This window comes from Balaenoptera physalus (assembly GCF_965194825.1).
Source record: "Balaenoptera physalus genome assembly, chromosome: 16".
Classification (NCBI taxonomy): domain Eukaryota; kingdom Metazoa; phylum Chordata; class Mammalia; order Artiodactyla; family Balaenopteridae; genus Balaenoptera; species Balaenoptera physalus.
This window is the reverse complement of record NC_138898.1, coordinates 91,039,011-91,065,272: the sequence shown is the minus strand read 5'-3', so window position 1 is coordinate 91,065,272 and position 26,262 is coordinate 91,039,011. Positions and strand designations below refer to the sequence as shown.

Here is a 26,262-nt window from a genome sequence, read left to right as displayed (position 1 = left end):
GGTTTCTCACCACTTCCTTTCTTGGGGTCTTGCTCGTCTATCGGACCCGAACTTTCAGGCCCTTCGTCCCCCTCCCCTGACGCGTGTCTTCCCGCGACTCCTAACCTCGAGGGGGGCGCCCTGGGCCTGCTCTGGATCTGTTCCCATCAGTCAGCGGTGTGCTGGTAAGCGCCCTCTAAGGAAAAAGCCTCGATTGGGAGTTATCTGCCGTTTCCATGGTGTAGACTCCACCACGGCCCGTTGTGAGCCATCACGGGAGGAAAGCGGGGAGGAGGTGGGCAGTAGCTGACCACTGGCGTCTCCGATGCCCGGCTGCACCACGCACAGAGGTGCTAGTGGGATGTAGGAAAACCATCATTGCCTTTGCTTTGAACAGAGTGTTAACAGGTCAGCTCAATTTATCCACGAATAACGGTCAGGCTTGCAAAGCTCCCGCAAGTTCGCCGTCTGTCTTTAGAGGCCCCATTCCGAGGGCCCCTGTGGCACCAGACTGCCCCTCGCCCTGGGTCGTGGGCACAGTGGGGTCCCCTCGGGAGAGGGGCTGGGTCTCCTGGCGGCTCCCTGGCGAGGGAAGGGGCCGGACAGGCCGACTCAGCCCGCGTCTCTCCCTCGTAGAGGCTGTACACCTGGACGCTAGCGGCGGCGGGGACGCGGCCTGGGCCGGCGGCGGGGGAGCCGTCCGTGTCGGAGGACACCCTGCCCTGCAGCGCGGACTCGGGCCTGTGCGGCGAGAGCGACTCGGAGCCGGGCAGCGGGCTGTCGGAGCCCCTGTCCCCGGACGCCTGGAGCCACGCCTTGCCCGCGGGCCCGGAGCTGGAGCCCGAGGACGGGCTGGGCTCCCTGGCGGCCGCGGAGAGTCCGGGGGAGGCGCTGGCGGAGCACGGCCGCTGGCTGGCGGCCTGCATCCAGGCCCTGGAGAGGGACGTGACCGAGGAGGAGCTGGCGCGGGTGGACGGCGCCGTGGACGCCCTGGCCCGCTGGGACCTGTTCACGGGGCGGCTCCCGGCCCCCCGGCAGGACCCGCCCTGCGGCCGAGACGGCGCGGGGCTGCGCCGGGTCCTGGGCGACAAGTTCTCCTCCCTCCGGCGGAAGCTGAGCGCTCGCAAACCGTCCAGGGCCGAGGCGTCCCCGCGGCGCCGGAAGGCGGAGGATGATTAGCACGGCCAGTGCGGCTCGGCCGGCGCCTGCCTGTCCCCGGGGCGCTGCGGGCCCGGCAGCGGGCGGAAGGGCCGGTGTCGGGAAGTGGAAGGCGATCTGTCTGCACGTGGCGACCGCAGCCTCGCGACGCGGCCGGGGTGGGGGCCGGGGTCCCAGGCACCCCGAGAGCCGTCCTCGGGCCGCACCCGACTGCACGGAGCAGGTGCCGGGCAGGTGCCTGTCTCTGCTGCGGCCTGGGGCTCGGGGCTCTGCTACGGCGAACTCAGATTGCAAGGCCCCAAGGTGGGTCCTCCGCTCAAAGGGGGGCAAAGGGGGTCTTGTTGCAATCTACAAGGTCCCCCGCCTCCCCCGACCCCAAGCCCATGGAAAGGGCCCCTTTCTGCGGCCCTAACCGCACTCTGACCCTTGGAACTTCGCGTGAGTGTCTCCCTGAAAGTTCCGGGTGGCCACCGCCTACCAGACCATGTGCCCAGAGATGTGCCACTTCTTCTGACAACTGTTGCGGGAAGGGAGGGTGTCCCGCGTGCAGGTCTGAAGGTGCTGCTGCCTGCTGTGACTTGCAGAGGTGAAAGCAAACCGCGGCTCCATCCTCAGGACAGTTTTCTGACAAAGGTGGCCTGGACCCCAACGCCAGTGAGGGCAAGGAGATGAGAGCTTTGTTCAGAACACCTGTGTCTGTGTTTTTTGGTCTAGTTCTACCAGTTGCTGAGAGAACAGGTGATTTAGATGTTAAAATATCCATCACCCCAGTAGAATTGTCTGTCTTCCTTTAATTTCGTCAAACTTTGCTTCCGGTTCTTTGAAACTCCTTTATGTGCAACACACACATTTGATTGTTAGGTTTTCCTGACCGACTGACCCTGTTTTCATTATCAAATGCCGCGGGCTGCTGCTCACGAGTCCCGGGGAGAGATGCTTCTCGTCCGGACAGCAGAGTTCCCGCGGAGCGATACGTTCAGGAGCAGCTATGTTCCCATCTGGAGAGAGGCAAGAACAGGGGCGGTTCCTACGTTTTGTGCATAGCTTAGACAGTTTGGGGGGCCTTCTAAGAAAAACGGTACAAACTACAAATACAGAATCAGGAGGGTCGTCACCCAAGCAAGGACGCCTGAAGCCTCCTTGTGATGTAGGTTCCAGCCCCAGAAAGATGTGAAGGGATGAGACCATCCTGAAAATAAAGCAGCAAGGATGCAGCTCTTCAGACCCGCATTCTCTTTTGCACGGGGCTGAAGATGCATCACAAGGATCCAGAGGTAACTGATGGGGAGAAGAGGACGAGCCAGGCTCTGCAGAAAGTGTGTTGGGGCCGACCCCACAGAGAGCATGACGGAGGAACAGAAGGAGGCCTCGGTGTCTGTCACTGTGAACAAACCACTCACCCCTTAGTGGCTTAAAACCCCAGCAACCTATCCAGCTCAGAAAGCGGCAGTGTGGACAGAGCTTGGTGGGGAAGGTTTGCCCCTGGGGCTGGGCTGGAGAGTCCCGCTCTAGGATGGCTCACTCACGGGGCTGCCGTGTGATGGCCGAGGGCCAGGGCCTTGGTTCTGTCCGGGTGGCTTGGGCTTCCATGTAGTGTGGCGGCTGGCTACCAAAGGAGGGATTTCCTGGAGTCACGTGGAAGACGTGTAGCCTCTCAGGACTCAGCCGTACTCTGTTAAGGCCGCCTCAGAGGCCCACCCAGGCTCACACACAGGGAGGGGATGTAGATCCCACCTCTTCATAGGAGTGTGGTGAAGTTCTGGAGAGCTTGGGAGGTGAGCAAACATTTTTGAAAAACCTGCCCCGGTTAGCACTTGCTGCTCGGATTGGCCATCATACCTGCGACAAAATCTTACCTGTTTTTCTTCTGCAAAAGATTGACGACTGGAATGATGTAAGCACACACACAGGTGACGAAGAGGGAAGAGCCTGGCTCAGACTGAGGGAGGGAGCTCAAGGGGGTCGTTACGAAATTCTTAGTGCCGTCTGTCTGCACCCCATGGCCTTTGGCTCCCAACTGTGACGAGTGTCCCAAAAAAGCATTCTGAAGTGGGGAGGGACAAGCCACTTCCTCCACGGCCTTCACCAGTTGCAGATGGAGGACACTTTTTAAAGATAGCTGCTGGGAGGAAAGTTTTGAAAGTAAAACGTTTAGGAGCAGAGATCATAGCTTCCTTCCTCTGCTCAAATATCAGCCCAGGTTCTGCCCCTGCTGGGGGTGGAGGGCAGTTGGGGACAGTCCCCAGGGAGCGGCTTTTGGCAGAGGAGGGGATAACGAACGCCATCTTCCATAGCAAAGTCACGGCTCACCAAGTTCAGGCTCAGACATGGTACAGCTGGGCACCTTAACGGGGCTGAGCTGAAATAGCTTCAGATAACGGTTTCTGAGAAACAAGGGCCTGGTTTTTACTTATGCAAAAGCACCAAGTCACTGCCATCTCATCTCATGCTTTCTCATCTCCTTATCTGTCAAAGGCCCTGCAAGTCAGGAGGAGAGGTCTCCGAGCTTTCCCATGGACCCTCTTGGAGCCCGTCGCTCTCTGGTGGAACTGGGTGGAGGGGCTTGAATGGAACTAAAAATACTTTGGGGTCGTGGCGTTGTGTCACCGTTCCTGTGTGAGATGGGGCTGGGACATCCACGCGTGCCTTCAAAAGTAGCCTCAACACACGTGGAAACTGCGTCCTGGTTAAGGGGGATGGGAAGCAGGGCCCCGGTCAAGAGGTGGCAGACCCTCTTCCTGCCTCTCATTCTTCCCCCTCTTCCTCCCCAAAGCCCAAACTCATCATCAGAGGAGGGAGAGGAGGATCGTTCTCAACTCCTCCCTCCCCACCTGCGGGGCAGGAAAGTGGGATTAGCCCGTGAGCCCCTCTGCCGGCCCCCCTTTTTCCAGAGCGTGGGTCGGGGGAGGGATGTGGGCCCGTTAATACTGTCCCATGGGACATCTGATTCAGACCTTTCTGGGAGGAAAGCAATCTCTGAAAGGGCTTAAAAAAATAAACACACAATAGCTTAGCCAAGCAGCTAATATTAAAGCAAAGAGTCCAAATTTAGATCCCACCAAGTTCAAAGGAGCGGCTGTAGCATTCCACGGACACACACACACACACACACACACAAGGTCCATTCGCGGGGCCACAGGAGCTGCGCTCCAGACCCGCCAGGCAGGGCCAGGCGGCTAGACCCTCATCCGTCTGGGGAAAGACAGGGAGCTCGTCCTCGCAAATAAAGCCCCCCTTTGAACCTGTCCTTCTAAGTACCAGGGAATTTCTTACATCCCTGCAAGGTAGATACCCTGATCCCATTTTATGGTTAAGGGAGCTGAGAGGTTTGGTCATCTGCCTGAGGCTGCGAAGCAGGGGCTGAGATTCCGAGCGGGTTTCCTCTGACTTGGCCCTGCGTGTTCTGGGTCTTAGGAAAGCACACCGGGAAAGTCTGAGCAGGCAGAGTCAGGAGGAAAGCACAAGGCTTGGGAGGCCTTCACCCCGGACTCCCTACTTGGGCCGCAGCCCTGCTGGCTCTGCCCTGGCTTCTAAGGTGGCCAAGAAGCTGCCTAGTGGCTGCAGCACTTCTGGCCCAGAGACTCCCCAGAGGGCCGAGGAACGGCCTGGGTGGGTGGGTGGGTGGCCGGCTCTCTCGGGCGAAGATGCCAAGGTAAACAAAGCCCGGAGTCGCTGGGGCTTTGATTGTTTGTATAAAGAGGGCGAGTCCCCAGCAGGAATATTTTTACCCTGGTGAAGACCGGGAGGATCAGGGCTTTGCCGGGCGGCTCCCGACCTGAGCTGGAGCCCACGCGCCCTGGGAGCGGACAGAGGCCTCTTCCAGGCCGCCTTCGCCCGCTGCGGCCAGGCTGAAGAGGGCGGCTGGCGCCGGGGACCCCAGGCCCGGCCGGCCCTTGACCCCCGCCTGCCCCAGCGCTGGAGTCTCTAGCGGAGCCAGATCCGTCCTGGTGGCTGTAGGGACGACTGTCCACAGGGGAGCCCGGTTCCAAGGAAACCCCAGGAAACAGATTTACGGCCCCTAGAACGACAGGCTGTGGAAGCTAAGCGCTGAGAATCATCTGGGAAATGCCTACTGCGTGGCCGACAAGAACCATGGCCTTGGGAGCTGCTGAAACCCGTGTGAAGAGCCTGACCTCTTCCAGCGCCTCCATCCGGGAGAGCCCAGAATAACCGAGACTTATTTTTGAACTCGGCTTCTTGGGTAAAGAGACAGATGAAAACGAGCTATGTCAGGGGTTTATTTTAAAAAACAATTTCCAAGAGGCGTCCTGGGGCCACTACGTGTTCAGTCCAATGCCCCCACCCCAGCAGCAACCCAGGGCGGCCGAGGACGCGCTGGTCAAAGAGGCGACTCCTGGGCTGCCGGAGGGGACCCGTGGGGCATCCCACCTAGCGCACGACCCTGGCTCTCCCCACACTAGCCGGAAGCGACACCAGGTCCCCCGCGAGGCCACTGCACGTGCCTTGCCGCAGCGCTTCCGTCAGCCTCCTCTCTGCTCTGGGCCCTCCCGTCCTCCCCGGCCACGGCGCAGCTGAAACGCCCCACGGCCAGGCCCGCGTGGCTTCCCTCGCATCACCCGGATGGTCTGAGACATTTACCGTGTGGTCCTTATGCTGTTCCGCGGTCACCACAGGGATGTCTGTCTGACGGCCTCTCACTGGCCCGTGATCTGCGGGGAACGAGTCAGGAAACCCGCTCCCAGGCCGGCGCGGTGCCTGCAGTCGGCACTCACCTGCCACGGGACGAGGCAGAGGCCGACCAGCTCCTCCTCTTTCCTTCCTTCAGCCTTTGAGCCACAAAAGGTGATTTATTTTCACTGTTTCTCGCAGTGCCTGTTCAAAGCAAGAGGGGATTTCAAGAGGGGGGCGGGGCTGACTGTCTACGCGGGACCGAAGCTGGGGGGATGCTGGGGGCGGGGAGCGGGGGCTGCGCCTGCCTCTGTCCTCCTGCCCAGCTCGGACTGTCGGTGGGGACGCCCCTGGGAAGCCCTGCCGCCCTCCTGGGTAAATGGGGGGGCGGAGCTGGTGGCAAAGGCGTTCCTGGAAGGAGAGGAGAGAGCCCCACGGGGGCCCAAGGGTACAGACAGCAGCTCTTCCGAGAGCAGCACCTCGTGCCAAAGGCAGGGGCGCGGGGAGCACGGCCCCCTGTGCCAGCAGCGAACAGTGCAGGGAGGGGCTGCCCGTCTACCTGAGCTGGCACCGAGCCATCGTCCACCCTTGCCCCTGGGGAGAGACCAGGGCTGTTCCTCTGAACGTCCGTTTGGGGACAGTCCCCTCGGTGGACGGCGGGGACAGTGGCGTCTGGGCTGCCACCTCACCTCAGGTGGGCGGGACCAAGGCTGCGGGAGCTTCTGGGAGTAGAGGTCGACACTCCTCTTTCTTCCTCTGTCCTCGGGCCTCCCCGTCCCTCTCCCGCTTCTCCCTGAAGCAGCTGGTAGAAGTGCGGCTCTCGTTAGCTCAACCCCGGCTCGTCATACGCTCCGAGCAGGAGTGAGGCCTGAAAAAGGTGAAGGAAGGTCCACGGGACCGTGGCCCCTCGGCGCCCCCCATTGTTGGCCTCCAAAACAGGCCTTTTTCAGTGGCAACAACTTCATCGGATTACGTGAGCTTCAATCACAACTTGAGTAAACGACTTGATCGGCCTCGTTCTTATGTTTAAAAGTCCAGAAGCCAAGTGGAAACACACATACACGTAGGCATCTTAATACCGGGATTATGGATGACTTCGACGTACAGAATAAATTCTGTGCAATTCAACTTTTTAATGCTTACATATTACATTTTCATTCTCCAAATTAATGCTACAGAACCTGAATCCTGAGGGAAGAGGAGGAAATTCTAGGAGGCTAACTGAAAACAAGAGAATTCATCACTTGAATGTAATAAGTAGTTCCTTCTTGCTTGGAATGCACAGTGCCCGTTAGAATCTACTTGCAGTGTCGCCAGCACTTTTTTCACTGTGTGTGCACCTTCTAGAAAGAGAATGGTCTGTTCTCCTCCTTGGAAGGGCCTCCTCTCAGAGACTCGGATCCTTGTTGATGTGGACAGATTGGGAGACTCTTTATTTATCCACACGTCCACCCAACACACATCCACTAGACACCTCTTCTGTTCCGGTCAATCTGCCCAAAGTTTAAGAAAAACGTTATCCATTGCACTGGCTCACTTCATAAATGCTTGTTCCCTGTATCCATGTTTCTCACGATGAAGGTTGATGTTTTTGATGTGACATAACAAAAAGGCTACTTTTTCTTTTTTCGGGGGGAGTGTCATTATTTCTACTTATACTAATATTACCTACAACATTTTTTCTGCGGTGATCCTGGAGGTTCGACGTTGTCACTCGGCTGTGTTCTTGCATTTCATCCAGACTACAGTCTGTACTTGTGATGTTGTTGAGACATGCCTGACCCTATGGTTGAGTAAACACTGGAGAGTATGTGGGATTCCTGCCAGGGAGGGGACGGGATGAGGGGGCAGAGCCCGAGGCCCAGACCCCAGGCTCTTACCACCCACCCACCCCTCTCCTGCCCGGTGCCCACTGGAGCCCTGGCCACCCGCCCCAGGGGTGGAGCTTCACCCAGGAAGCCGGCAACCACAACATTGAACATGCACTCAGGGACCCAGTAACGCGCTCCCCGTTCACAGGGCCTTGCTCGTGGCTGCCGCGGGGCACCAGGGACGCAACACACCAGAAGAATGTAATTTACGGCAAATTTTAATAGATTTATAAAAGTCGTATATACAAAACATGTTAAACTAACCCCCGGAGCTATACAATACACTTTTTACACTGCATCATGTACCTCTTAACCTGGAACACAGCATCCGTAAACCGAGGCCCGTCCCCCACTGTTGGTGCCATCATGGGGGGGGAGGGGGGTGGAGCTGCAGCGACACCCCAGGGGCAGTGCCCGTGACCCAGCACTCGGCTGTTGCCCTTGAATTTCCTTTCCGAGTGGACAGACCCCGGAAGAGCTCAGAGCTCCGTTTCTGTGGCCGCTGCCGCAGCCGATCGTCCCCACAGCCCTGCCCCCCCTGCGGGGTCCCCCACGCACCACAGGGGCCACAGCACAGCACTGAGGAGGTGAGCTGAGGACGTGGCAGACAGGAGGGGGCCGAGCACACAGCACTGAACTTCCGGGCTGCGCTCGTGTCAACAGAGAATAGCACGCCTGCCAATTTTAGCTGCTTCGAATGGAGTGAAGGAAAAGACACTTGGAATGTTTTGCCATTTGCATAACAGGTCAAAAGGTAATGCTTTAAGATCCTAGAGATGGGCAGACTCAATAGAGAACTCTTTTAAATTTCTTGATAAACAGGCTTGTTACAGAATCTAACAGTTATGATGATGGGGAGAAAGTTTCATAGGCTGCCCGTGAGCCCTCCTGGGACAGGCCTCGGCCCCGGTTTCCACAGACTCCGCAGCGAGAGCTCTGGCCACCTGTTTGCCGGTGAACCTGGAAAAGGTGCCTGGGCTCGTCCAGAAAGCTTGGGTGAAGAGGGAAGCCACGGAGAACCGGCTTTGTTAGCCCGACTGTCAGATCAAGGCTGGTTCCACGTTTGTGACCTGAGTTCCAGAGTCTCCTAGGTGACAGTGCTCTCTGCCCAGCGTGGGCACGGACCTCTTTTGAGGGCAGCCGGACAGACGGTGGGGAGGAGACCTCCTGCGTCCCCCGAGGCTGAGGGGGGCTCCCCCGGGGGCCGCGCACTGAGTGGAGGGGCTGGGGCCCCAGGGCAGAGGGTTCAGCTGCAAGGCGCGTGGCAGCCCCGTGAGATGCCCCGTGAGATGCCGTAAAGTGCCCAGGCTGCCGCGGCGGCACACCCGGCCCGTCGCCACTCAGGGTGGGGCCTCCTGGAACCCCATCCTCAGTTCCTTCCCCACTGGAGAAATTCTGAAGTCGGCTGAAGAGGTGAGCCCCTGGCCCAGCCCCGGGAAGCTCCAGAACCCACAGCCGAGGGCCCGTTTCCCCCGACTCACAGAGGTCGTGCTCTCAGCTGCCCCTACACTGGACTTCCCTCGGCCGGACTCCGGGTCAGCCTCCCCAGGCGGGATGCGCGGTCCACGCCTCCCCCGTGTCCACACCGCCTGGGCCACCAGAGCGGTCTGGCTCTGCAACCTGCCGGGAAATGCGGTCCCGCGGGAAACCTCCACCTTGACTGTGAATAGCTGCAGTTATGTTCATTTGGGGGAATTAATCAGCTTTTGAAAGCACAAAATAAAATGAATTCAGTGTTAATAAAAAGGCGGCTGAGTGACAAGCCTGGAACAGACAGATCAAGACGACTGTGAGCCCGTGCGGCTCAGCCCCGTCTACACTCTGCCAGCCGTGCAATCGGAGTGCCGGCTGCCCGCAAGCCCGCCCGGGAGGAAACTCGGGCTGCTCCAGGAACCCCTAGTAGCTGCTCTAGTGTTTCACTGTGGTTTGTGTTACACACACACACACACACACACACACACACACACACACAAAAGAAAACCACTAGAATAAAAACACTACCTTCACAACCAGCTCAGAAGCGGAGAACCCAGTTTCCAGGGGGAGCCAGGTGTGCGCTTCTCTCAGGGCCGCGTTTACAGCAACGGAGTCTTTGTGTCCCTGTGTAATGAGAACCTCACGGTGACGTGCCAAGGTCATCGCTGGCTTTGAGGAGGAGGAGGGAGGCGCCACAGGTCGGGGGGGATACAAGCGCAGTTCCCGCCTGTTCTCAGCTGCTCCACACCCTAATCACAGGCTGCCGGGGAGGGCCCTGCTGCCCTACGAGTTCTGCGTTTTGGGGCAGGAACCTCATGGTCTATTTCTGAGTTCCAGCCCATTTCCCACCTCTTGCTATCCTCAGACGCCAATTCCCGGGAACATCCATCCTGCCAGGAGGTTTGAGAACTCACTCGGGCCTGGCAACGCCCCGCTCCTTCCCGCTGTGACCTGGGGCGGGAGCCTCGCGTAGGAAGTCCCCACGTTGAGCAGCACTCCGCTCTCCTAGGGGCTCACGACCACCGTCAGGGTCAGCAGAACCCCTGCAGGTGTGCGGTCCACTCCGAGGAGCCACTCTGGGTGGGAAGCAGCCCATGTCACCCAGCGAGAGGCGGGCACTGGGGTGCTTCGGGCAGGTAGCAACCTGTTGTGCTTTGAAGTAGGTTTTCACCTGAAGAAACGCCAACACGGTATGGAAACCACAACCACCTATTTCAGTACGCCATCCTGAGCACCAGCGAACCCCCAGCCTCTAAGTTCTAGCGGGTTCTGGAGGGCGGGACCTGGCAGGAGAGTGAAGGCCCACACGAGCAGCTGGGCCTCGCGTGCCCTGAAGTCCTCCTCCAGCAGAAGGTAGGAACCAGACACCAAGAGTGGGACCGAGGAGGCGGAGTGGCCCTTCCACGCCCCAGGGGCTCCCCTCCACCCACAGCGAGCCTTCCCCTTCCCTGAACTCAGCGCAAACCGCGTGCCACCTGCCGTTAAGGGCCGTCAACACAGCGAGTGCCAGCCTCCGAGCCGCCTTAACCAAGCAGCTCCTTCCTCTGGGGACCCACCACCACCCTCTTCAGGGCCCAGCAGGTGCCTCACAAACGCAGTCAGTAAAAGCAGCCCTTGCTTGGGGGCTGAGCTCTCAGCCCCCCCGCCCCCCCGCCAGCTACAGGTCCGGCACCAACCTTGGCACCAGGGCCTGCGCCCGCCCCGAACGCCGAGTCCATGAAACGCAGGAATCCCACACGCAAGGCCCACCTCTCCCCAGGGCCGCCAGGCAGACTTTAAAAGGGCGTGTCTTCTTCAAACAGAGCTCCCTAAATTTCCGGGCATCACTGAAGAATGAGGTTGCTGAGCGCATCTGATGTACCTTACGGAGAAGGTGGCGTCAAAAGGCCTGAAGGGACCACCCGACATGCTGTTGAAGGCTTAGTGGGAACTTCTGCTCTTCACTTAAACCACAACAGAAAACCCAGCATCACTTTCTTCCTGAGGCAGGTTGTAGGTCACAGGAAGGGGAGGATTCGGGGGCCAGTACGTTGTGGACCACAATTCCAGCGGCCTGGAGGGAGTCCTCCACGGTCCTCTGCTTCATGGCTCGTGACCCCGGCTGCCCAGCAACCGCCGGGGAAACCAGGAGCGCGTCCACGTGATGCCTGTACTGCACGGGTTCTGGGTGGCCCAGCCCAGGGCTTTGCAAAGCCCCTCCGGTGATCTGACTGCGGTGCCAGAGTTGAGCATCATGATCTGGTCCAGCTTCTACAAATGGGGAAACTGGAACTCAAAGAGCTTGGCCCTCAGCCACGTGGGTAAGGACGAGTACAGGTTTCTCTGGGGGCAGCAGTTCTGCCTTCTCTGGGTGGGGGAGCAGTTCTGCCTTCCCCACACGTGGACGCACACGCCTACCCGGGCGATGGCCACTGGACAATACATACGTGCCTTTTCTACAAGAGAATCCTGAGCGCCACGAGCTCTGTCGGCTGGGAATCGTTCGCACTTTGCGTCAGTGGTTTCTTCGTTTTGTGATGGGGATGGTCACCCCACGGGGTTGCGGAGAAAGAGTTTCCACCCTTGCCTTCCCTTGCGCTTCCCCCAGCCTCCAGTCTCTGGCCACGTCCACGTCCATCACCAGGTCCTCTCCTCGGGCCCCTGGGTCTCAGGGCAGCAGGATCCCTCCTTCACACACACACGTGTCTTTACATGTATTTGCCACTGTTCCTTGTCCTGAAGTCATGTTCTAGAGGCATCCACTCAGTGACAGCGCTCCTGTGTCCCACGTGGAAATAAAAACTGTGACCGACAGGTAATGAACCTTCAAGGAACATTAGGAGAGCTATCCAACTGCTCTGAATTTTGGGGACTGAAAAAATTAATGTTGACTTCGCATGCTGAGTTGATATTTTCTATTAAGCAAAGGAAAACTAAGGATATATCTTAATAAACATCCAGAGACTGAAGGTGGTCAGATCATCAAACCAGCCCCTCCTGCCAATGCTAAAATGCTGTGCAAAGTGTAAGCGGTGAGCAATTCACCGCGACTGCTCTCATCCTAACGGTGCCTTTACTCACGATACCAAGTTAGTGTCTGTTCCCAGGATGCCCAAGTTAGTCAGTCATAACTAATAATCTTGTTTCAAGATTATTTCCTGATCTTGGAGTTGAAATAACCTGACTTATTTTTATCAAAGAAGTAAAAAAATGACAAGAATAAGGAGTCTAGAGAACTCTATATATAAATTACAAAGCTACAATGCAGTATCTTTAAAACAATTTCTCTACAAACTGAAGGGTTAAAAAAATATTTCAGTAAAAAACGTACATGTGTCCTTATGTGTAAACAGTATAACTATGAGGAAAATATCTTAGTTTGAGGAAGTTTATTGTTACATTTTTGCAATAACAGATGAGGCACAACTATCTCAATAAAAAAAGACAATAATCGAGGGTAACAGTGAAATTAAAATAAAAAAAAATAGAAAAGCCTAAGGTTTTGGAGAGAAAAGTGACTATAATCTATGTGTAGAAAGGCTGTAAATGGTTTCAGTTGACCTTGCAAAGAGCGATCTTCTTCTCGGATGCCGACCAATCATGGAATTGAGGGCCAGGCGCCTTGCAGGACTAAGCCGTCCACTCAGCTTACCGTGAAGAGGGGAGCCCGGCCACAGGGGGGAGAGCGGGTCAGTTCTGGGCCGGGCAGGGGCCCCCCCTCGGGCTGTCCCCCCTGCTTCCCAGTCCGCTCAGCTTCCCTGTCTATACCAACTCCCTTCCGCCTCCGAAAGCAAACCAGCAGCCGCGTCAGATGGTTTAAAGGACAAACGGCACTTGCCGACCGTGCTGACCTCACTCGCCAGCAAGCCGTTCGGATGGGCACCTGCACCGGCTACGCCGACCGCCCCCTCCGCCAGACCGCAGGGAGCGTTTCCAGGCTGGCGAGGAAGCGCGTGGGTCCCGACACACGTGTGAGACCTGGAACCCGGCAGGCGAGGAGCGCTCGTGCCCCAGGACAGGGTCCTCTGAGCAGCGACAGCGGGGTCTTGGGCCGCCCTGACGCAGCCCGTTGAGAATGTTCTTTTTCCTTTCAGCCTCGGTCATCGGCCCCGATCCCGGGGCACGTCCTCTCAGTTTATGAAGAGCCACAGGAAGCAGTACAAAAACAGCAACTTTTCTCCAGCCAAAAAAAAGAGCCGAAACCCCAGCAAACATCGACAGGAAGCCTTGAGCGCCCGGAGAGACAGGATTTCATGTCGTCTCCTCATTAAAACCCTGTGATAACAAGGCTGACTCAGAAGCAGTTTCTTTCCTCCCTTTCCTCCTGGGTCAGCATCTGCCACAAGATCCCTGTTCATCTGCTGGGTGAAGGCAAGCAAGCCACTCACCAGGGATGCAGGACCGGGAACAGTGTGGCCTGGGGACGGGGCCCGGGGACGGCTACTCAACCACAGGAACATTCTGGTGCCACTGACAGAGGAAGCTTTTTTCTCTTTTAAATGCTAGGCAGAGTCCTCAACACACCAGACACTTTTGAGTAGAGTAATACACAGCGGGGACCAGTTTGGAATGCAATGTATTTTAAAACACAGTGAAAGACACCTGGACAGAGTAACCGGACAAGTTAACTGAGTGTAATTAAGACTGACCAGCTCGCCTCGACATTCACAGCCTCTGCAGTTTCACTCAGAGGAGACCACGACCGACAGTTTTCCTGCTACGTGTGTACATTAGTAGAAGCGAGAGACCGTGATGAGAACCTCGATTCTCGGCCACCAGAAGGCAGCGCGGAGCCCGGGGGCGTTAACGAAGGCTCCGCTGGCAATGCCGCCAGCTCTCGGAAGCCCCTGAGAGGAAAGGAGCTCTCCACTTCCTCCAAAGAAGGAAAGGCTCCCTGAAGCCGACTGCAGCGTCGGAGACGACTCAGAAGACAGAAGAGTCGTCTGCAAGGCCAGCTGGTTGAAGTCTTTGCCGAGGGGCGGGCGAGGGGCGGGGAGGGTGGGCACAGAGGCAGCGGGCACTGCCCTGTGCAGAGGGGAGGGGGCCGTTCACGGCAGCGCCCGTGCGCACACCTTCCGCCCCGTGTCCCGTCACGCTACGGGCTGATCGGACAGGGCGGGAAGAAAGCGCAGGCAGTGGGGCCTTAAGTCCACACCGCCAGCTCTCACTGCCACCCTCTCACCTGACGGCCGGGCTGGGGCCTCTCGGGACATCGGCACAAGAGACTTAAAAGGCAACGCGCTCCCTTGGGGAGGTGGTGGCGACGGCCCGCGCTTCACCTCCTACAAACCCCCCTCCCCCCGCCCCGGCAACACTCCTCACCAAGCACTCTCGAGTTAGAGAGAAAAGCCATCTGCAAAGATGTCGGTTTTCGTGTTTCTGTCATTAAAGACAGAGCGTGCGCGCACACACACGCAGTCCTCGATTACATTGTGTCAGAGAAGGAATAGTTTCTGTAAAAAGAAAGAAAGCTGTGTTATTAGGCATTAGACATTAATACCAAAGTGATCGCTTGGATTTTCAGTAGTTTCACTAGTCCCCAGGATTCAGTAGCTAACATCAAAGTGTCACGTCCTTTGGCCTAGAGCGTGGCGGGCCTCACAGCATCCCTGAGCCAGGTGTTGAGGGCACGGATTCGGGAAACCCGCTCCGGGACACCGGGGAGATCTGGCCTGTGGCCGGCGAGGCTGCTGAAGGACCACAAGAATGAGGGGCGTCCTCTTTCACTGCAACATAATATCTTTCAGGTTCTCTTGCAGGATGGTGTCCTTCACAGCGTGAAACACGAAGCGGATGTTCTCGGTGTCTATGGCGGTGGTGAAGTGGTGGAAGAGTGGCTTACTGCGATTCCGCCTCTTCCGGTCGAAACACTGGACCAGGTAGCGCTGGACGTCCTCCAGCCTGTGGGGGTCGCCCTTGAAGTCTGGGAAGTGCTTCTTGATGCTGACAGTCTTTACTTTCTCCACCAGGAGGTCCATCTTGTTGAGGAACAGGATGATGGAGACGTTGAAGAAGAGCTTGTTGTTAACGATGGTCTCAAAGATGTTCATGGATTCCACCAGGCGGTTGGTGCGCCTGTCCTCCATGAGGACCTGGTCGTACTCACTGGACGAGACCATGAACAGGATCGACGTGATCCCGTCGAAGCACTGGAACCACTTCTGGCGCTGAGACCGCTGGCCGCCCACATCCACCATCTTGAAAGGGATTTTTTTGATGACAAAGTCATGCTCCACGATGCCCTTGGTGGCCTTCCTCGCCAGCAGGATGTCCTGCTTGCTAGGGAAGTAATTCTGTAAAATGGGATAAGGGAGAAATTTAGGAGAGGAAGAACATGGGAAAACAAGAACAAAAAGATGGGGTGGAAGCAAAGAGAGTTACAGTGACTTTTGAGAGAAGTTGAACCAAATACCAGAAGCAACTTTCATTTACAAAAATATAAATTTACCATGAAACAAAAAGTGAAGGAACTAAACAGCTCATTTCAAAATGAACAGAGGCTCATCAGGCTGAGGAAGAATTACCAGAATCTTCACTGTTAGGCCCCAATCTAAAATCTCATCGACTTTCTTCTCCACAGGAGACTACCATCTTTCTTCTCCTGCACCATAGCTACCTTTCTATTTTTCTAACTTCTAGGGCACACGCATTCCAAACCCTTACTATGAACTGATTTAACTTAGGTTTTGCAACGCTATTTAAATTTAGCCTGCAATATATTTAATATGTTATTCTTGGAGAACTCTTAAAGTCTTTAGCAACACACGGGCAACTGTGGTCACTCAAACCACTTTGATCCTGCACTATTAACAATCCTCCAGTGATTATTGCACACCAGCACTCATGCATCAACCTTGCCAAAAATCCAAACAGGGCTGAAGCCTCTAGAGCCAACTACCAATTCACGAGGTATAGAGGGGAGAGAGAAACATCTTCAACAACACTGCAGGGATGGAAGAGCAAAATTGAGACGTGAGAAACCCGACAGGAGAAATAATCCAATTACTCCAACAAATAAATTGAAAGGAAGAAAAAGACGGAAGGAGAAACCTATAGAATAAAAGAAGTCTAAGTGCCATGGACCAATTGCAATGGATGGGCCGTAATAGGATGCTGATTCAAACTACTAAAATAAAGCAGCATCCACAAGAAAACATTAATGAGACAACTGGGGAAGTCTCAAAACTGACTTGATATGAAGGAATTATCGCTAATTTTTTAGGAGCAATAATGGCATTGTGGTCACCTGACACCACAAACATGGCTCATAAGGACGGCGAAAGCCCTCACCGCTTGGGCTGCTTTGGTCTCCACACAAATGTTTTCTAATCCTGGATCATAGACTCCTGGAGTTGGGGTCTTACTCACCAGCTGGCCAATCCGGTCCAAGTTATCCAGGAAGTACTTCACTGATTCACCCTGTCGTGGAGGAAATAGAGTCACAACTCAGTCTTGGTTGAGGAACCCTGATTTGGTAAAATGACTGCTATTTTGCCTCTGTGTAAATAGGAAGGCGAAGTAAAGAGGCTAATAGCATACATGTATTTTTTTAAATTAAAAACACAATTAAAAAAATTTAAAAATGCAGTTTCTCTAGCTCTGATCCCAAGGTTCAAATTCAGACTGTGTTTTCCAAAGCACCCCTGCTTGATCCTGGTGATGGGCAGGGTGCTGACTCCCTTCCTTCCCAGATACGGAGACTGGCCTGCTCCAGGCCACGCCACCAGGGAGCTAGCCCATGAGATTAAGTTCCTGTGAATGGCTTTGCTCCTGGAGAGCTGGCCCAACGCACTCTAGCCACCGTCTTTGAAGAAGGTCCGTCTTTGAGAAGAGGCACATGACAAAACATGCGCCAGTTTCTGGAAACAGGCCTGACGTTCCATTATTACGCCACACATTTGTACGACCTGATTTACAGCCTAGAATGAGGGGACTCTTTGGTCTGGATTTCCGTGCTGGGATGACCAGTCTTTCTCCACCCACTGGACGGTCTCCGGACTGAACGTCGATACAAACCAGGGCTGTTCAATAGCCAGAAGTGACCTTGGAAATCACCCACGGTCCTGTTCTCAGAGGAGTGAACCACCCAACGCAGCGGCACTCACGGGGCATAAGGAACGTTTAGAGGGCCTTCAGTGTCGATTAAATGGAGGGAACAGAGGAAGTGGAAGTGAACGGGCAAAAGCTCCCCTTAAAAAGTGGGATGTTGATTGTACCCCGTGTGCCTAGAGGACACGGCTTCCTGCAAGGTTTCACCCTGAGCCTCACCCTGCAGGCGGGGACCAGCGTGGGCGCCGGGAGAGTCCCCCAGGGAGGCCACGCCAGCCCCGCGTTCTCACGACAGTGCAGGGTGGCAAGGAGGTGGCACTCTGGACTTTTAAGGAGGAAGATCATCAGGAAGGTCCTAGACGACAGCTTGGGACTTCGTAAAAAAAGATGAAGAATGACAGGAGCAGCAAGCCCTGGTTCCTCCCTCCCCACGTGCCTCCACCGGGCCTGAAGGAAGAAACCGAGGGGTGGATTTCCTTCAGTGAAGAATCAACCTTCCCATTTTAAAATGAAGGCCTGTGGGTGATTCGGCAGAGAGCATTTTGTTTAAGGAACAGAAACACGCCTTCCCTGCATCAGAGCACAGATCACGATTTGCGATACGACCTTCCTCCTGGGCATCCGTGCTGTCAGGGCACAGGCTGACTCGCCCCGGGAGGCCGGGGTCCGGGCCGGCATGAACACCTCCCGCCAGCCGCGCCCCCCGGCCCGCACACAGCTCCGCCCCGTGGAGGGGAAGCTGGGCTCAGTGCAGCGGGAGGTCGCGCCCCTTCCCGCAGCTGCCGATCGTGCCCTGTCCGCACAGCCTGCCTCCCTCCCATGGCCGGACAGGAAACAGCTGGTGAGCGAAGAGCTGCCGGAGTGGACGCCAACTCACCTGATTTACGGCTACTCCTTCCCGGAAGCGCCCATCTCTCTTACCTCCCACCGCTTCTCGTTCGGGGCCCTCGGAGGCGCGACGAGAGCTCAAGAACAATCAAGGCACTGCCCGTGCTCCCCGCGCATCCTTCCAGGGAGGCGGGGCAGCGGGGGCGGCTCACAGCCAGCCACTCCTGCCCGGCTCAGGCGGGGGCTCCAGGCACAAAGAGTGGGACAAGCCCCCGCTCCCACCACCACCCGGCCAGGGGTCTTGGCCTGATTGGGCACAAAAAGTCACGGCGACGCAGATACCCCGGCCATGTTCTGTCACCATGGCATGACAGTCGTCCTGGTGACACCACGACACGGGAACAAGTGCCGAACCTCGATACACAGACGTGACGTGCAAAATGCCCCGAGGACACAAGTAGGCATGAGCTAAACACAGACTATTAAGAAAGGGAGGAAATCCTTTTCCCCCAGTTCGACTTTAAGTATTTCCAACGATTGAGTTTGAAATCAGGGTCAGCCCAATGGACCTTAAAACACGCCAAATGCTAACATAAACGGACCTTTACAGTTTGTTTCTCCACCAGAACGGTCTGTTTAATCATCTCACCAGCTTGTTTCACGACCTTGAAGGTGGTGACTTATTGGTGACTCTGCCGCTTTGCATGGTTGGTGGCCTCGACTCTGTCCAGGAAGAATCATGTATGACATCGGAGAGGGGAGAAATCCTGCCTCATCTGGACAATAAGCTACTGGGTCCGTGTTAGAGCCGCTGTTGAACCGTGAGGCAGAGGACTGCGCCATTCTGCTCTCCAACGCGGGGCTAGCGGGAAGGGGACAGGAGGGGATGAGAAACCAACGTGTTCAGACCAGAAATCGGCCCATAACCTCCGAGCGCGGCGCCATTCTGCTGGGCTGAGTTGGAACCGTGGTTGAGGTCACTGTGGTTTATTGTCAGAGACTGGAGAGCACGTCACTCCATTGGACATGTAGCAATAGGCTTCACGATCCCCACAGCGTCAGCTCATTTAAAGGTCCAGGTTTACACTTCTGATCTATCCTCAACACCAGGAGAACACGGTCATTTCTTCAGAGAGTAGTGTCTGGCAGAACCTGAGATTAACCACTCAGACTTTGCTACAGACAGAATGTCTGTGCCCCCTGCCCCCCATTCACATGCTGAAGCCTAATCCCCAGTGTGATGGTGTTAGGAGGTGGGGCCTCTGCGGGTGCTGAGGTCATGAAGAGGGAGTCCTCACGATGGGATCAGTGTCCGTACTAGAGGGACCCCAGAGGGCTCCCTCCTGCCTGGGCCATGTGAGGACACGGCGAGAAGACGCTGTCTATGAACCAGGAAGCGGGCCACCACCTGACACTCAATCTGCCTGTGTCATGGACGTCCAGCCTCCAGAACTGTGAGAAATAAACGCTTGTTGTTTAGTCTGTGGTATTTTTATTACCGCAGCCTGAATGGACTAAGATAGCACCTTTGTAGAAAGAGGCGACACGATCCCAGAGTCTTCTCCTGACAGCTACTGGGGCAACGTGGTCTAACAAAAAGGAGTAAATGGAAAACGGGGTTTTTACAATCCTGCTTGGTTTGAAAAATCTGTATCACTTAAGATTACTAAAAACATGTATTCATGGATTAGGAAAAACACAACAAATTCATTAGCTCAGAGGCCACCAAACACATACTTGACATCAGCCTGCCCTCCCGGCTCAATGCTCCCAGCAAAGCACTGACTCTTATCAGCTCCAGATGGATGGCTGAGGTGGGGCCTCGTGGGGGGAGAAGAGGGGGCTGTCTGTTTCAAGAAGTAGCAGCAGGTTTATTTGGGGCCCGTGCAGTTGTGCTCGGCCCAGACGGCCGAGTGTGACATGAGGACCGTGCGCAGGGTCCAGGCTCATGGCACCAGCGAAGAGAATCATCTTTTTGGCAAATGGACTCTGCTCTTCACCAAATCTTCACTGGAAGCTCCTATTACCCACAGCTCTAGGGGAGGTCATACACACTCAGGGCTCCATGGTCAAGGCTTCTTTCTGTCTGGCATTACCAGACAGACCCTCCTGTACACCCACCCCACCCTCCGTGTTCTGATGGCCCCTGCAATACTGAAGCTGCTTCTCCATCGCACGTCGGCCTCAGGCACCCATTCAGCCCATTTAGGCCCGAGGACAGAGCCTCAGCTCCTGCAGCGCTGAGCAAGCCCACTGTGGTCCCATCTCTTTCTCTGTCAGTAATCCGATCCAGTCTCCCACACCTGGTTGAATTCTGGTCCTTTCTGTCAGTGTCACAGGGGAGCTGTGTGCATGAAAGAGAGCCCGTCCGGGTCAAGAATCACTGGCAGAGGCCCCGCAGGGGATGGAGAAAGGACAGAGGTGGGCGTGGGTTAGCCCGAGATGCAAAGGTGGAGGCGGGAAGAAAGCAAGGGCCAGCGAGTGGTTACAGAGGAAACAAACCCTAACGTCCACTTCGGGCCAGGCAGCTTTCCAGTTCCTAGTCCTAACTGTCTACACATGAGCTGTTCCTATGTTCCTGTACTCAGAGGAATTAATTCTAAAATTCTAACACAGGGCTTGTCAATGGTGAGCGAGAGGATTCGAAAATTTAGTTCACTCACTTAGACACAACAAATTAGAAAGACAAATTTTAAAACTGCTGTATATTAAAAACAACAAACTATTCTAAATGTCAGATTTTCATTTCCATTACTTAATAAATATTGAATTTATGACTTAATTTCCATTTAATAGAGATGTTAACCCAACAACCTGTTTGAATAGAGAACTTTTAAAAATACTTTAGAGGATAGACCTTCAATATGGCAGAGGAATAAGATGTGGAGATCACCTTCCTCCCCACAAATACATCAGAAATACATCTACATGTGGAAAAACTCCTACAGAACACCTACTAAACGCTGGCAGAAGACCTCAGACTTCCCAGAAGATATATATATATATATATATATTTTTTTTTAATTTCCTTTTTCTCTTTTTGTGAGTGTGTATGTGTATGCTTCTTTGTGTGATTTTGTCTGTATAGCTTTGCTTTTACCATTTGTCCTAGGGTTCTGTCTGTCCGTTTTGTGTGTTTTTTTTGTTTCTTTGTATAGTTTTTAGCGCTTGTTATCATTGGTGGATTTGTTTCTTGGTTTGCTTGCTCTCTTCTTTCTTTCTCTTTTTTAAATTACTTTAAAATTTTTTCCTTTTTAATAATTTTTTATTTTAATAACTTTATTTTATTATTATTATTTTCTTTCTTTCTTTCCTCCCTTTTCTTCTGAGCCATGTGGCTGACAGGGTCTTGGTGCTCCAGCCGGCTGTCAGGCTTGTGCCTCTGAGGTGGGAGAGCCGAGTTCAGGACATTGGTCCACCAGAGACCTACCAGCTCCACGTAATATCAAACAGTGAAAGCTCTCCCGGAGATCTCCATCTCAACGCTAAGACCCAGCTCCACTCATGACCAGCAAGCTACTGTGCTGGACACCCTATGCCAAACAACTAGCAAGACAGGAACACAACCCCACCCATTAGCAGAGAGGCTGCCTAAAATCATAATAAGGTCACAGACACCCCAAAACACACCACCGGACGCAGTCCTGCCCACCAGAAACACAAGACCCAGCCTCATCCACCAGAACACAGGCACCAGTCCCCTCCACCAGGAAGCCTACACAACCCACTGAACCAACCTTAGCCACTGGGGGCAGACACCAAAAACAACGGGAACTACGAACCTGCAGCCTGCGAAAAGGAGACCCAAACACAGTAAGGTAAGCAACATGAGAAGACAGAGAAACACAAGGCAGATGAAGGAGCAAGGTAAAAACCCACCAGACCAAACAAATGAAGAGGAAATAGGCAGTCTACCTGAAAAAGAATTCAGAATAATGATAGTAAAGATGATCCAAAATCTTGGAAAAAGAATGGAGAAAATACAAGAAACGTTTAACAAGGACCTAGAAGAACTAAAGAGCAAACAAACAATGATGAACAACACAATAAATGAAATTAAAAATTCTCTAGAAGGAATCAATAGCAGAATAACTGAGGCAGAAGAACGGATAAGTGACCTGGAAGATAAAATAGTAGAAATAACTACCACAGAGCAGAATAAAGAAAACAGAACGAGAAGAATTGAGGACAGTCTCAAGAGACCTCTGGGACAACATTAAACGCACCAACATTCGAATTATAGGGGTCCCAGAAGAAGAAGAGAAAAAGAAAGGGACTGAGAAAATATTTGAAGAGATTATAGTTGAAAACTTCCCTAATATGGGAAAGGAAATACTCAAGTCCAGGAAACACAGAGAGTCCCATACAGGATAAATCCAATGAGAAACACACCAAGACACATATTAATCAAACTACCAAAAATTAAGTATAAAGAAAAAATATTAAAAGCAGCAAGGGAAAAACAACAAATAACATACAAGGGAATCCCCATAAGGTTAACACCTGATCTTTCAGCAGAAACTCTGCAAGCCAGAAGGGAGTGGCAGGACATATTTAAAGTGATGAAAGAGAAAAACCTACAGCCAAGATTACTCTACCCAGCAAGGATCCCATTCAGATTCGATGGAGAAATTAAAACCTTTACAGACAAGCAAAAGCTAAGAGAATTCACCACCACCAAACCAGCTTTACAACAAATGCTAAAGGAACTTCTCTAGGCAGAAAACACAAGAGAAGGAAAAGACCTACAATAACAAACCCAAAACAAGTAAGAAAATGGTAATAGGAACATACATACTGATAATTACCTTAAATGTAAATGGATTAGGGAGATTAACCAAGATGGCGGAGTAGAAGGACGTGCTCTCACTCCCTCTTGCGAGAGCACCAGAATCACAACTGGCTTCTGGACAATCATCGACAGGAAGACACTGGACTTCACCAAGGAGGATACCCCATGTCCAAGGACAGAGGAGAAGCCACAGTGAGATGGTAGGAGGGGCGCAATCAGAGTAAAATCAAATCCCATAACTGCTGGGTGGGTGACTCACAGACTGGTGAACACTTATACCACAGAAGTCCACCCACTGGAGTGAAGGTTCTGAGCCCCACGTCAGGCTTCCCAACCTGGGGGTCCGGCAATGGGAGGAGGAATTCATAGAGAATCAGACTTTGAAGCCTAGTGGGAATTGATTGCAGGACTTTGACAGGACTGGGGGAAACAGAGACCCCACTCTTGGAGGGCGCACATGGAATAGTGTGCGCATCAGGACCCGGGGGAAGGAGCAGTGACCCTGGGGGAGACTGAACCAGACCTACCTGCTAGTGTTGGAGGGTCTCCTGCAGAGGCGGGGGCTGGCTCTGTTTCACTGTGGAGACAAGGACACTGGCAGCGGAGGTTCTGGGAAGTTCTCCTTGGCGTGAGCCCTCCCAGAGTCTGCCATTAGCCCCACCAAAGAGCCCAGGTAGGCTCCAGTGTTGGGTCGCCTCAGGCAAAACAACCAACAGGGAGGGAACCCAGCCCCACCCATCAACAGTCAAGTGGATTAAAGTTTTACGGAGCTCAGACCGCCACAGCAACAGTCAGCTCTACCCACCACCAGAGCCTCCCATCAAGCCTCTTAGATAGCCTCAACCACCAGAGGGCAGACAGCAGAAGCAAGAAAAACTACAATCCTGCAGCCTGTGGAACAAAAACCACATTTACAGAAAGATAGACAAGATGAAAAGGCAGAGGGCTATATACCAGATGAAGGAACAAGAAAAAACCCCAGAAAAACAACTAAATGAAGTGGAGATAGGCAACCTTCCAGAAAAAGAATTCAGAATAATGTTAGTGAAGATGATCCAGGACCTCGGAATAAGAATGGAGGCAAAGATCGAGAAGATGCAAGAAATGATTAACAAAAACCTAGAAGAATTAAAGAACAAACAAACAGAGATGAACAATACAATAACTGAAATGAAAACTACACTAGAAGGAATCAATAGCAGAATAACTGAGGCAGAAGAACGGATAAGTGACCTGGAAGACAGAATGGTGGAATTCACTGCCGCGAACAGACTAAAGAAAAAAGAATGAAAAGAAAGGAAGACAGCCTAAGAGACCTCTGGGACAACATTAAACGCAACAACATTTGCATTATAGGGGTCCCAGAAGGAGAAGAGAGAGAGAAAGGACCAGAGAAAATATTTGAAGAGATTATAGTCGAAAACTTCCCTAACATGGGAAAGGAAATAGCCACCCAAGTCCAGGAAGCGCAGAGAGTTCCATACAAGGAGAAACCCAAGGAGACAAACCCAAGGAGAAACACACCGAGTCACATAGTAATCAAATTGGCAAAAATTAAAGACAAAGAAAAATTATTGAAAGCAGCAAGGGAAAAACGACAAATAACATACAAGGGAACTCCCATAAGGTTAACAGCTGATTTCTCAGCAGAAACTCTACAAGCCAGAAGGGAGTGGCATGATATACTTAAAGTGATGAAAGGGAAGAACCTACAACCAAGATTACTCTACCCGGCAAGGATCTCATTTAGATTTGATGGAGAAATCAAAAGCTTTACAGACAAGCGAAAGCTAAGAGAATTCAGCACCACCAAACCAGCTCTACAACAAATGCTAAAGGAACTTCTCTAAGTGGGAAACACAAGAGAAGAAAAGGACCTACAAAAACAACCCAAAACAATTAAGAAAATGGTCATAGAACATACATATCAATAATTACCTTAAACGTGAATGGATTAAATGCTCCAACCAAAAGACACAGGCTTGCTGAATGGATACAAAAACAAGACCCACATATATGCTGTCTACAAGATACCCACTTTAGACCTAGGGACACATACAGACTGAAAGTGAGGGGATGGAAAAAGATATTCCATGCAAATGGAAATCAAAAGAAAGCTGGAGTAGCTATACTCATATCAGATAAAATAGACTTTAAACTAAAGAATGTTACAAGAGACAAGGAAGGACACTACATAATGATAAAGGGATCAATCCAAGAAGAAAATATAACAATTATAAATATATATGCACCCAACCTAGGAGCACCTCAATACATAAGGCAACTGCTAACAGCTATAAAAGAGGAAATTGACAGTAACACAATAATAGTGGGGGACTTTAACACCTCACTTACACCAATGGACAGATCATCCAAAATGAAAATAAATAAGGAAACAGAAGCTTTAAATGACACAATAGACCAGATAGATTTAATTGATATTTATAGGACATTCCATCCAAAAACAGCAGATTACACGTTCTTCTCAAGTGCGCATGGAACATTCTCCAGGATAGATCACATCTTGGGTCACAAATCAAGCCTCAGTAAATTTAAGAAAACTGAAATCATATCAAGCATCTTTTCTGACCACAATTCTATGAGATTAGAAATGAATTACAGGGAAAAAAACGTAAAAAATACAAACACATGGAGGTTAAACAATACGTTACTAAATAACCAAGAGATCACGGAAGAAATCAAAGAGGAAATCAAAAAATACCTAGAGACAAATGACAATGAAAACACGACGACCCAAAACCTATGGGATGCAGCAAAAGCTAAGAGGGAAGTTTATAGCAATACAAGCCTACCTCAAGAAACAAGAAAAATCTCAAGTAAACAATCTAACCTTACACCTAAAGAAACTAGAGAAAGAAGAACAAACAAAACCCAAAATTAGCAGAAGGAAAGAAATCATAAAGATCAGAGCGGAAATAAATGAAATAGAAACAAAGAAAACAATAGCAAAGATCAATAAAACTAAAAGCTGGTTCTTTGAGAAGATAAACAAAATTGATAGCCATTAGCCAAACTCATCAAGAAAAAGAGCGAGAGGACTCAAATCAATAAAATCAGAGATGAAAAAGGAGAAGTTACAACAGACACCGCAGAAATACAAACCATCCTAAGAGACTACTACAAGCAACTCTATGACAACAAAATGGACAACCTGGAAGAAATGGACAAATTCTTAGAAAGGTATAACCTTCCAAGACTGAACCAGGAAGAAACAGAAAATATGAACAGACCAATCACAAGTAATGAAATTGAAACTGTGATTAAAAATCTTCCAACAAACAAAAGTCCAGGACCAGATGGCTTCACAGGTGAATTCTATCAAACATTTAGAGAAGAGCTAACACCTATCCTTCTCAAACTCTTCCAAAAAATTGCAGAGGAAGGAACACTCCCAAACTCATTCTATGAGGCCACCATCACCCTGATACCAAAACCAGACAAAGACACTACAAAGAAAGAAAATTACAGACCAATATCACT

At 52.5% G+C, this 26,262-nt stretch overlaps 2 protein-coding genes across 10 annotated transcripts in view; one reads left to right on the top strand and one right to left on the bottom strand.

Annotated features, from left to right (window-relative positions):
* AMZ1 (archaelysin family metallopeptidase 1) overlaps positions 1-9,591 on the top strand; it is a 42,900-nt gene extending 33,309 nt beyond the window's left edge. For 7 of the 8 annotated variants that reach the window (XM_082429110.1, XM_082429117.1, XM_082429116.1 and 4 more), the window contains one exon: positions 616-9,591. In XM_082429110.1, coding sequence (XP_082285236.1) covers positions 616-1,158 — 543 coding nt within the window. In that variant the 3' untranslated portion in view covers positions 1,159-9,591. Of the gene's footprint in view, positions 1-58 lie in introns of all 8 variants that reach the window. The other variant, XM_082429114.1, reaches the window with a different exon arrangement.
* Positions 9,592-12,466: 2,875 nt separating this feature from the next.
* The window catches only part of GNA12 (G protein subunit alpha 12), a 119,072-nt gene continuing 105,276 nt past the window's right edge, over positions 12,467-26,262 (bottom strand). The window contains exons 3-4 of one of the 2 annotated variants that reach the window (XM_082429118.1): positions 16,383-16,511; positions 12,467-15,385 (exon numbers count right to left, since the gene is read on the bottom strand). In XM_082429118.1, the coding sequence (XP_082285244.1) occupies positions 14,816-15,385; positions 16,383-16,511 (699 nt within the window). In that variant the 3' untranslated portion in view covers positions 12,467-14,815. The remainder of the gene's footprint in view (positions 15,386-16,382; positions 16,512-26,262) is intronic. The other variant, XM_082429119.1, reaches the window with a different exon arrangement.